We start from the raw sequence: 10,289 nt of genomic DNA, 5'->3' as shown, positions 1-10,289 counted from the left end.
TCGAAGGAGGATCGCACGCCGAATTGTAATCCAGTCCCGACACCCAATAGACCTATGAAAGGTAATTATAGTTTGTTTTCTTGAAAATTACTCGTTGTGTATACATTTCAAATTAAATATTAATTCTCTGATGTTCACAGGATGTCCAGAGCCAAAAAAACAACAATTCCTTCGGGACCTAATGGATCTCATGCAAGAGAAAATGGAAGCCTCCAACAACGATTCTAACGAAACTACTGTTAAATGGCCGGTTCCTAAAGAGGAAAAAATAGCCACGTGGCACTTTGTGATGCTTGACACGAATAAAAATAAGGTATTTGACGAAAGACAATTCGTGATCGATCTTTCTCTCATTAAATTAATATATTGTAATAAGTATAAGATAATCATTATTATATATTCGATGTTCAACATAAATAGTGGCAGAGCAATTTTTCAGTCAACTAATACATTTATAATTCTTAAAGAAATGTTTATAGAAAAAAAGAGTACGATTTCGTTTCTTTTCTTAACTAGATTCTACTAATTGATTTTTTAATTAAAATCAATGTACTTGTTCTCAATTACTTTCTTTTTTCTATTGTAATTGTCTGATGGCTCGAAAATATCATCTTTGGTAGTTTTTATGCACGCGTATTATATACACATATATACATGTATATATACATATACAGGTTTTAGAAAAAAAAGAGTGGAAAAGTTTTCGCACAATGGTAGCGAATAATAGACAACTCCGGAGATGTGGCAAAAAATTACCGAGATATTGTGACATCAACAATGATAGAAGAATCAGTATGACAGAATGGCTCAGCTGTCTCAATGCTCAGCGTCCGACAGCAGGTGACACAATATTTACTTTTCTTTTATGCATACATGTACGTACATGTATGTGTGTATTTTCTAACACTTGTAAATTTTGAATAATTTGAATGCATTTCAGCTGACGATCGGGAGAAAACATTAACTACGCCGAAAAGAATAGGCCCAAACCCACTAGACCAGTTTCTCAACGATGATGACTAACACATTATGTGATACATTGTATTTGCGATCCCATAAAGAGGCACTCATTTTTTAAATTATTATTAAGCTCTAAAACAGCTGGAATTCTTGAAATCACTGTAAGCATTTTTCTCAATGTAATAATACTTCTCTGGCATTTTATTAGGTTTAAATTTTAACGATAAGCGTAAATTCTTATAGTTAAAATTCTCTGACTTTTTTTGCAATTTTTAAGCGTAATTTTTTATCTGATTGTTTATTCTCTCTTTGTCTATTTCTGAAAATTGGTAATTATCAACATCATTGTGCAATCGTCAGTATGTGTGTACTCTTGTGTATGACCTAGTCCATAAATAATCCTCTAAATAATTAAGCTACCTTATACTGGAAACAAATTCAATTTAGAAAAAAGATTTTCAATAAAGTAATTTTTATAGCATTTTGCTCAACATTCTGAACTTTTGTTACACATCTGTATCCATTTGCCTCTTCAGTCACAAAGAGTAGCATTTTACATATTTCTAGTTTGCGAAACAATTTGTAATTTAGAAACAATTTTCTAGCGTATTTTACTTACAGACACACATTTTTTTATGAACACAATATTCCACACAGTCTCCATTGACATGGAGTTTTTTTTTATATAAATATAGAATACTTGCTATATATTATACAGAGATAGCATGTAGGCATTTGGAACAAGCACTTGTAAGTCTATCGTTTTTAAAAAATATAAATCTAATTTCTGCATGTGCGTATTTCCATATATACATGTATAACGATAGTTTTTCATTTTATATACATCTCTCATGGTTTTTACAGATTTTAGATGTTTCTTTCTTGTACAACAATTGTATATCTTTCTCTTCTTATCGTAAATACACAATAAATATGGGTCAAAATTCAAATATTCCAAAATACACGTCCATAATTTATGTAAACATAATTTGTCGGTGATTACAGTTGCCTCTCGAGTTTAATCCATTCTTTTGGCGCCTCGCGTTCTCCATGCGACTAGTAGATTCCACGAAAAGTACAAGGAGAAACAATGAACCTGTGAGGCCAAAAGAATAAAAGCGTACCAAAGTACGCCATATGGGAGACCCTGAAAATTAAAACATGACACATATATGAACAAGTTTGTCTTGTGTTTTTTAAGAATAATAAAATATGAAATTGGGAATCCGTTTTTCCAAAAAGAAATCTTGCAAATATAATTAACGCTCGCATGTGTTTTTCTTTACTTTCAAAAGTTTAATTGATAAAGTTTAATGACTTTGAAAACGATCGTACCTGCCACAAATGAATGTTCTCAGATTTGCCTATGGTTAAATATGTCCAGACGTCCTTAAAGTAATACACAACGGCATAAATCAATGGGCCGTAGCCCAGCAAAATGATACCTATCATATATTTTTGCAGCGTTTTAATCCTATTCCTTTTAATCGCGGAGAGAGCGAGGAAAGATAATAATAAACTAGTGCACCATATGTATTCCCACCACAATGGCTGAAATAGAAAAGAAAATAAATCAAGTTAAGTCAACACTATAGGTTCTATCTTTGTTATTGATTAAATATTAAGAAAGATAGCACGAGATTTGTCAGACTTGTCTCGTTAAATAGTATCTTAATTACGCTAAACTATATATGTAATAAAGAAAGAGACAATGTACAGAAAGTATACTTCAGTTTTATCACGTTACGTTTACGACAAGATTAATCCACAACCAGAGATATTTGTTATCAAAGTTATTAATGTGTTATATAACCGTTTTAATAACTTTTAATAAATTTCCAGCCAGTCAAACGATTATATTGAATTTCACATCTGTATACAGTTAAGATATCTTTTTATTATACCTGTGGTATTTGTAATTCCTCGATTTCCAAGATAAATATATCCAGATGATCTAATATGTCTGCGGACAGTTTGGCGAGCATGACGAAGAATAACAGGTAGTGAAAAAATATACAATACTTCAGTCTTGATTTGTTTGTCGCACTGGAAACAAACGTATACTTGATATTTTATAAATTTCAACGAAAACGATAGAGATTTTATATATCTCATATATTTTACACAATTTACAAATTTAATTAATTATATCATATTACATCAATATTTTTACTTCCAAGCTTATCCATCCAATGTATACAATAACAAATTGTAATCCGAGTCTTTATTCCCAGTACCAGGTGTACTTTGACTCGATTGGTACACAATAACATATATGTGATATCTAGCTGGCGTAAACAGTAGAGCTATTCAAACAGATACGTCTGGCCAAATGCAAATTGATATTATCGTGCCATTGGATGAATGAGACTCGCCGGGTGATGACTATCAGATAACTTCTGCTCAGTTTTCCCACGAGTTCTCTCTCACCTGACTTGATAATGAGTCGCGATTTTCTGTCGGTGACCATAGTCGCTTCCGTCCGTTCCCAGGGCCTGGGAGAGCGTAACTTTCGAAGCCATAATCGGCAAGGTAATCGGCGTTGTCAATTGATCTCTTCTTCAAGCGGACGGCCGAGAGGACACGGGATTCATTCGAATGACTCGAAGGAGCACAGATCAAGGCAATTTATTGGTTTATCGGCGAATGTTTAACTATTTTTAAACTCTGTGCAGCCAGATGGGAAACGGAGAGTGAGCTCGGTGGCCTCGTCAGGCCTCGTCGGGCCTCGTGGCTCCGGAGTACCTGGGAGTACCCAGGCCAGGGCGCGCGTAATATCCTAGGGGCGAAACCGTGGCAAACACGTCGACCTCGTGCGCCTTCAAGTGGAGTTTCGAGAGTGCGCTGAGTGCCTCTGTCGTGTACAATCCGGAGCGTTAACACCTGACACCTGTCCCAGGCGTCCGTATCTGCGGGGAGACCTCGACGACGCGCAATTTACAATTTTGTTTTTTTCGCAGAGCTAAAAACCAGTCGAGAGGTAGCGTGCAAGTGCGACAGGATACGTTTCGCGTGTACAGCGGAGGTGTTTGATCGATCGGGTCGCGCGCGTTAACGCTCCCGAGTATACACCTTGGATAAGAGACGAGTGGAGAGAGCGTAACGCGAGGATGTGAGTTCTGTCTACGTCATATCGCGAGACGGCTGTCGACACGTGGAGCGTTTGTTCCTTTTCTCTCCGACGTGAAGAGAAAAAGAAGAAAGATGAACGGTGCAAGAAGTTCAGCTGATGGCACCTCCCAGCCTTGGCATAAAAAATGACGGCAAAAGCAGTCTAGTTAGATAGTACATAGAAATCCGTGGGATGTATACGCTCCTGGTGAAAAAATTCCTCAGATTTTCTTAGAAATTTCCTAAGAATTTCTAATTTCTCATATTTTACATTGATGAAAAATTCTGGAAAAAAAATAAAATATGTCAAATTTCTCAGATACTTTCAGAAATAATTGGATGAGAATTTGCAGTATCTGTACGTATGAAAATATTTATTCAGATTCCTACAAAGATGTGTTGACAGAAAAAATCTGAATTTCATTATTTTGTTTGAATTTTTCTGGAAAATATTCCAATTCGTGTAAAAATTCTGAGAAAATCTTCATAGAAATTCTGGTACATTTTTACAAGGGGCGTATGCGTTAAAATCTCTTCAAGGGTTAGATTACATTAATTTGGAAAAAATATATATATTACGTTCGATACATCGAATATTCGCTTATGAGATATCCGCCGAAAAACTTTTCGTTCAATTATAAACTTTATTTATCGATTTGTAACAGTAAGGGTGTCGCCGAAGAGTGAAAGACACCCACCTCCTCGTTTTCGCTCGCACTGAGATTTATGTACATGTCTTCTTTAACCCTATCTTAAAATTACTCCGTCCTCGCTGCGCGGTTCGCTATTACGAGCGTTTATAAAACTCGTTGTCAAGATATATAAATATTTCTATCGTTCTACACGGAATAGAACTCGAGCTGCTCTCAATAACGCGATGAATTTCTCGCGCGGGCACGTATTTTAAAGCTATTCCCTGATATAAATTTATATCAGTTTACATCGAGCGCTAGAAAATGCCACTGATGAGTCGGATACTATGGGCCGATTTCACCGTCTCCGATTAACTTGATCCTCCGATTAAACTCACTCTTCGTTTCTTTCTAAGAGGGAAGTTAGAAAAAGATGAAGAGTGAGTTTGATCGGAGGATCAAGTTAATCGGAGACGGCGAGATTGGCCCATATGTGTATACCTGTCCCTGGAAATTGCCCTTTCCTTTACAAAAGTTTCGACAACTCTTTTAGAAAGAGTTTTACACGTTGCTTCACGCTAGAAGGAAAGGGCTGTGTAATCAGGTACGCGTTTTGAATGCCGTAAAAGTAACATCCTGTCAATCGTTCGCGGTTATCAATGATTGCGCGTCTAACAAGCTCTCGCTATAGAGGATCGAGCTGTTCATAATCGGCGCGCTGACGGTGTTCCCCGATCTGTTGTTACTGAAGGGATAAAAGCTGTCGATATTTGTGTGAAGAGAGCAGGTACCGACCTTGTCCACCGGCGAGACGCGATTCTCGTTTATTCCAAGCTGATTTACGTCGTTTTGTAGTAACCTAATGTAAAGCTCGACGTGCCTCTGGCCGCCGTTACGAATCTCGAGTGTCGGTATCCAACGGAAGTAGCACTGCGTCCAAAGCTCGAGACTAGAAACCGCGTACAAAGGTCTTACAATTGTCGTCCCGTTCTCCGTCTTGTCGGCGCTACGGGGAACGAATAAAGGGTTGTAAAACAGCAGGATATCCTGATCGTTGAACTGCTCCCGCCAGTCCCATACGCTACGAAGCACGAGAGGCGTGTTGGGATCCTGAAAAATCCAAGATTTGTAACGTTTCGGATCATGGGCTACTCGACTCGACGCATTCGAGATGATAGTGAGAAAGACTTCCAAGTAAGATCCATTACCATAGCTGCCACCGCCCGATCTCTCTCGCAGTTGAAAATGAAGGTGTCGAAAATGGAAACGTGTGCAGCGTCCCACAGCGTGGTCAGATACGTTTCCGTGAATTCAAATTCCGTTGGATATTGGTGACACAATTGCCAAACGCAGTCGAGGTACAAGAGAAACAATGGAGACTGTGAATCAAATAAAAAAAATTGATTTTTTAATTAAACGTTTTAATCGCCAGTGTTCGTTCGAAGCTGGAAGTCAGGTCAGATGCTATGCGTACCTTTTCCGAATTGGTTTTCACGATGTGGCCTAATCTATCGCAAAACGGATGGCCACCAGCGACCCATTCTTTTTGCAACAACGATTGAAAACCTGCTATAGTACGAAAGTGATGATCCAGCGACAATTGCGCTAAACTCGATATAACGCAGCACAAGTCTCTGGCGGCACCTTCTAAAAACGATTCTCGTTTATAACAGAAGTCTCGACTTGGTCGTTTTGGCGAACTATCGACTTTTCCGTTCCATATATGGTTAACGTCAATCGTAAAGTCGATTGCCTCTGTCTAAAAGATTCCTCTACGTCCGCCGCGCTTGCGAAACAGATTATCTGAACAACTACCTTGTAAGATGACGGAAATTCCTAAATTAAGACGGTCGCAGACTTCAACTGTCTTTTGTAGGCAATACGATATGTATTTAAGCCATTTCGTATTTTCTAACAGCGAATAAAAATTATTATCTTGAATCCAGAATTGTCTGATGTTTTCTGAAATAAAAAAATATAATTATATCTTTATTCTCCCCTTTCTCGCAATTCGGACACTTGGAAATATCGGTCGATTTAAAAGATTTACCTGGTGTGCATAAGCTAATGAATTTAGTAAAACTTGCCGCTATTAACTTTACATTAATTTCTTTATTCAATTCGATAACAACCGGAGGTATCTTTTGAGGATGACTTTTACGAACATTTTCAAACATAATATTCTCCTGCATCCTCTCTGTAATCGTTGGTAATAATTCAGACATTTTTACTAAGGCCGCACCGTGCGCATTTGTCCAGGACCATACCGGTGGTCTATTACCTTGAAAATGTCTGGCTGCATCTGTCAACTGATTGTCGGTCACAGACGCAGGTACCACTACGTATTGCGATAAGCTGCAAACAAACGGCGACTGATGAAAATTCGTCGACGCGTTTGTATTTACGCAAATCACGTTCAACGAGCGAGTTACCTGGGACAAAGCTGAAATTTGGCGTTAACCATGGACAACCTCCAACCTTTTCTTATCTCGTCGCTACACAAAGTTCTTTTCAACTCGTTTTGCCAGTCTGAAATTTCTCGGAATAGTTGCACATTCTTGTCGAGACTACTGTAATAAGCCTCTCTGTAATCAGACACGCAAAAATTAGTATTGAGTTTTTACGATTCAACGTTGCGACTTTAACGCAACGTTTCACTTAGACTCAAGGTACGATACTAACTTGTAATCGTAGGCAAATAACAGTTGGTGTCTGCTGGGAAAAGCGTGATGTAGCAGCGCGGTCAGAAGATTCTTACCGTGGCCGAGGGGTGAGAATTTGAAAGAAAACGACCACGTCCTTAGATTCTGTAATTCATAAATGTAATATGTAATTCTTATCACTATCATCTTGTAGCTCATATACAACAAAATTGCTTATCAATTTCGAACAAACATTAGCCAACTCTCTCTTACGCCTTATCTATTTACATTCAACATTCTTCTATCATAAGGGCTGCGGTCCACTTGACGCTACAAATGCTTTGAAGCATTTCTTTTCTCCTTTTTTTCAATGAAGAAAGAAGGAGAAGAAGAACACTTCGAAGCATTTGTAGTGTCAAATGGACTGCAGCCAAGAACGTATCTTAATGTAGACTTAGGCTGCGGTCCACTCGACGCTGCTACAAATGCTTCGAAGCATTCCTCTTCTCCTTTCTTTCAGTGAAGAAAGAAAGAAAAGAAGAATGCTTCAAAGCATGTGTAGCGTCAAGTGGACCGCAGCCTTAGACTGGTTACTCATACATTGTGAGACAAAAACTTACCTTGCAAATAATAAATATCCCTTTCACTTTCGACGGTACCGTACTGCCGGGAAGTAGCTTTCTCTTCTTGTCGCCCACCGTAACACAAATCTCATCGATATTGGTCAAACACGTATCCGTATATCCATACAAGTGATTTTGTTGGCGAGTAACGTTCTGCAAACGTCATCGACACGTTATAGATCAGTTTAAATGTTTACGCTTTAACAATCAAGTGGACAAACTATAAAGTTACGCCGACGTATCCGTTTATACCTCTCCATTTGAGTCACCGCTGGTGACGAAGGTAAGCTTGAAATTGGTCACCGACAGCACGCCAGATATGCCTTGTTTCAGGTCGCTGACGGGCGAGAACATAAGGACACTTTGCGCCTCGGCGATAAGAACCTCTCCCGGCAATAATTTGATGCTATTTTCAATCAGTGAATTACGTCGACTGGAGCTGAAGGTCTGCGAAAGAGGTTATAATTAGAGAGGTCGATTAGCGATTCTCGGATACCTCCGGTCTCGTCATTTGTGGGGGATTCAAGTGGGAGAGCTGACAACGTCGAGAGGTTAATTTACAAGCGACGGGAGAACGTTTACACACAGAGCTGAATGCGGTTACCTGCAGCTCGTGCTCCTCCAGTCCCACGTAACTAATGAAATTGTTGCTACTCTTGTTTTCCATGACAGGTGAGTTAGACGGGTGAAGAGGTGAAGCCGCTTGTTGTCGCTGGATGGCCCGCTGACAGCGGGCGACAGGCGCGCGAGTGATGTAACGCTTAATTCTCCTCTCGCATAGCTGAATCCAGTGGAATTCCTTCGTGCGGCTTTTGCCCAGCAGCACCCACGCCGACGCAGCCGTTCGTGGAAGCGCTGGAAATTCAAACCCCACTTGGTAGGGCCGGCACATACAGGCTGGAAGCCTATCTCACGAGCGGAGGCCTTTTCCAGCGGAGACTCCGAACTCCATTCCAACTCTACTTTTGTCGACGATGAGTGCTACACTGTCTGCTTTAAAAAGAGGAGGAGAGTTTTGACAGATGTGTCTCTCCTCTCCTTGACGGGGTTAGACAAGGAGGGAGGGAGAGAGAAAGAGAGATGGAGAAAGTAGATCCAGGGAGTATATGGAAATAGAGTTCTTCAAGTATGTAAGCCGCCATGTTCCGATTAATTATGACACACTTTTGAAAAAAATTAGTTTATGGGAGTTTATTTAAAAAAAATTTAAATAGTTGATATATACAAGTAAATCTATAAAAATAAAGAAATAATGAAAATAATTTAACTGTTTGTAAAACAGTATTAAAATTGTATCGTTAGAAGAATATAAATGTATTACTATAATTTCGCAATCCACGGAGTTAATTTAAAAAAACAATAAATTTAATTTAATAATATTATATTATAAAAATAAATAATAAAATAACAATTTTATTGTTTGTAAAACAGTATTAAAATTGCATATGTAAAATTACATCTTTGTTAAAAGAATATTATAATTTTTATCAAAAATATATAAACAAGCGCGTGAAACTGAATTCGCGATAAGTTATCGACCCGCGCGACCTGAAATCTCGATTCGCCCGGCGTCGATATATCTAACAGCGTCACCGCTCTACCGCGTCTCGATTATCCTCGTTCCGTTCAATGACGTAGTGCTGCCATATTTTTTCCGTGGGGGCCTGCTAGGGGGTCAATCGAATTGTTGGTGTTCGGACACTCGGAGATGGCCGTGCAAGATGGTTTGTGATAACCAAATGGTGCGCGTGATAAACGATTGAGGAAAGAGATCGGAAACGGGGCGCGTCGTTTCGGCCCAGGTACCACCCTGCCCGACCATCGCCGACGGCCGCGCGGAATCGGCGTGGCGGGTGATCGCGCCTCTCTCGCATCTACGGGACCGCCTCGCCGCGCCGCGAGGACGGGGCGGACTTTACGTCACGCGAGTTTCGTTCGCGACGATGGCAGTAGTGCGGTGTGTCGCGACGAGGTTATAAAACCCCGGAGATCTGGGACGAGAGATCGTCGCGGATCGAGCCCACGCTCGATCCTCCACGGAGACGACGCACGACGTTCGGCGCGCGCGGTCCGCGTCGTCGTCTCGTACTCCGCAGATTCCGTTCTGCGAACCGCCTACCGCCTCTACCTCTCTCTCTCTCTCTGCGGCGCACTATTTTTACCCCCCGCGCGCTTTTTTATTTAGACGCGTTTCTCCTGTTGCACGCTTTCGCCGAATATTTTGGCTATCTTTATAGCGGTTACGTAATTTCTCGACGTGAATGATCCCCGGCGCGAGAGGCGATCCCCGAGAGTGCGAGAGGAGCGAAACTGCAGTGTTC

At 40.1% G+C, this 10,289-nt stretch overlaps 4 protein-coding genes across 9 annotated transcripts in view; 2 read left to right on the top strand and 2 right to left on the bottom strand.

Moving 5' to 3' along the window:
• Positions 1-1,441, top strand: part of LOC112460465 (SPARC-related modular calcium-binding protein 2) — a 9,934-nt gene extending 8,493 nt beyond the window's left edge. The window contains exons 8-11 of the mRNA XM_025025138.1: positions 7-61; positions 141-313; positions 675-840; positions 941-1,441. Of these exons, the coding sequence (XP_024880906.1) occupies positions 7-61; positions 141-313; positions 675-840; positions 941-1,023 (477 nt within the window). The 3' untranslated portion in view covers positions 1,024-1,441. The remainder of the gene's footprint in view (positions 1-6; positions 62-140; positions 314-674; positions 841-940) is intronic.
• Positions 1,442-1,739: 298 nt separating this feature from the next.
• Positions 1,740-4,595, bottom strand: LOC112460451 (protein jagunal). The gene is made up of 4 exons (XM_025025120.1): positions 3,391-4,595; positions 2,865-3,006; positions 2,296-2,511; positions 1,740-2,107 (listed from the first exon to the last, which is right to left on the bottom strand). Exons 1-4 carry the CDS (start codon positions 3,480-3,482, stop codon positions 1,979-1,981), a joined length of 579 nt encoding a protein of 192 aa, XP_024880888.1. The 5' UTR covers positions 3,483-4,595; the 3' UTR covers positions 1,740-1,978.
• Positions 4,596-4,701: 106 nt separating this feature from the next.
• On the bottom strand, positions 4,702-9,649 carry LOC112460450 (myotubularin-related protein 10-B). 4 transcript variants are annotated; one of them, XM_025025115.1, is made up of 11 exons: positions 9,570-9,649; positions 8,573-8,958; positions 8,221-8,415; positions 7,966-8,121; positions 7,386-7,510; positions 7,136-7,288; positions 6,754-7,058; positions 6,519-6,665; positions 6,178-6,350; positions 5,912-6,082; positions 4,702-5,813 (listed from the first exon to the last, which is right to left on the bottom strand). In XM_025025115.1, the coding sequence occupies exons 2-11, from the start codon at positions 8,858-8,860 to the stop codon at positions 5,343-5,345; spliced, it is 2,184 nt and encodes a 727-aa protein (XP_024880883.1). In that variant the 5' UTR covers positions 8,861-8,958; positions 9,570-9,649; the 3' UTR covers positions 4,702-5,342. The 4 variants fall into 4 exon arrangements, with proteins under 4 accessions (XP_024880883.1, XP_024880885.1, XP_024880884.1 ...); XM_025025117.1 differs by lacking the exon at positions 9,570-9,649 and having other exon boundaries at positions 6,754-6,900; positions 6,985-7,058; positions 8,573-9,131; XM_025025116.1 differs by lacking the exon at positions 9,570-9,649 and having other exon boundaries at positions 6,178-6,347; positions 8,573-9,131.
• Positions 9,599-10,289, top strand: part of LOC112460448 (serine/threonine-protein kinase Genghis Khan) — a 15,008-nt gene continuing 14,317 nt past the window's right edge. Inside the window, exon 1 of one of the 3 annotated variants that reach the window (XM_025025110.1) lies at positions 9,599-9,692. The gene's annotated coding sequence lies outside the window, so the exon portion shown is untranslated. Of the gene's footprint in view, positions 9,771-10,289 lie in introns of all 3 variants that reach the window. The other 2 variants (XM_025025111.1, XM_025025112.1) reach the window with 2 other exon arrangements.

Source organism: Temnothorax curvispinosus, unplaced genomic scaffold (genome assembly GCF_003070985.1).
Source record: "Temnothorax curvispinosus isolate PA1 unplaced genomic scaffold, ASM307098v1 QBEX01010576.1, whole genome shotgun sequence".
Lineage (NCBI taxonomy): Eukaryota > Metazoa > Arthropoda > Insecta > Hymenoptera > Formicidae > Temnothorax > Temnothorax curvispinosus.
The sequence above is the reverse complement of the archived record's forward strand: the minus strand, read 5'-3'. Positions and strand labels throughout refer to the sequence as shown.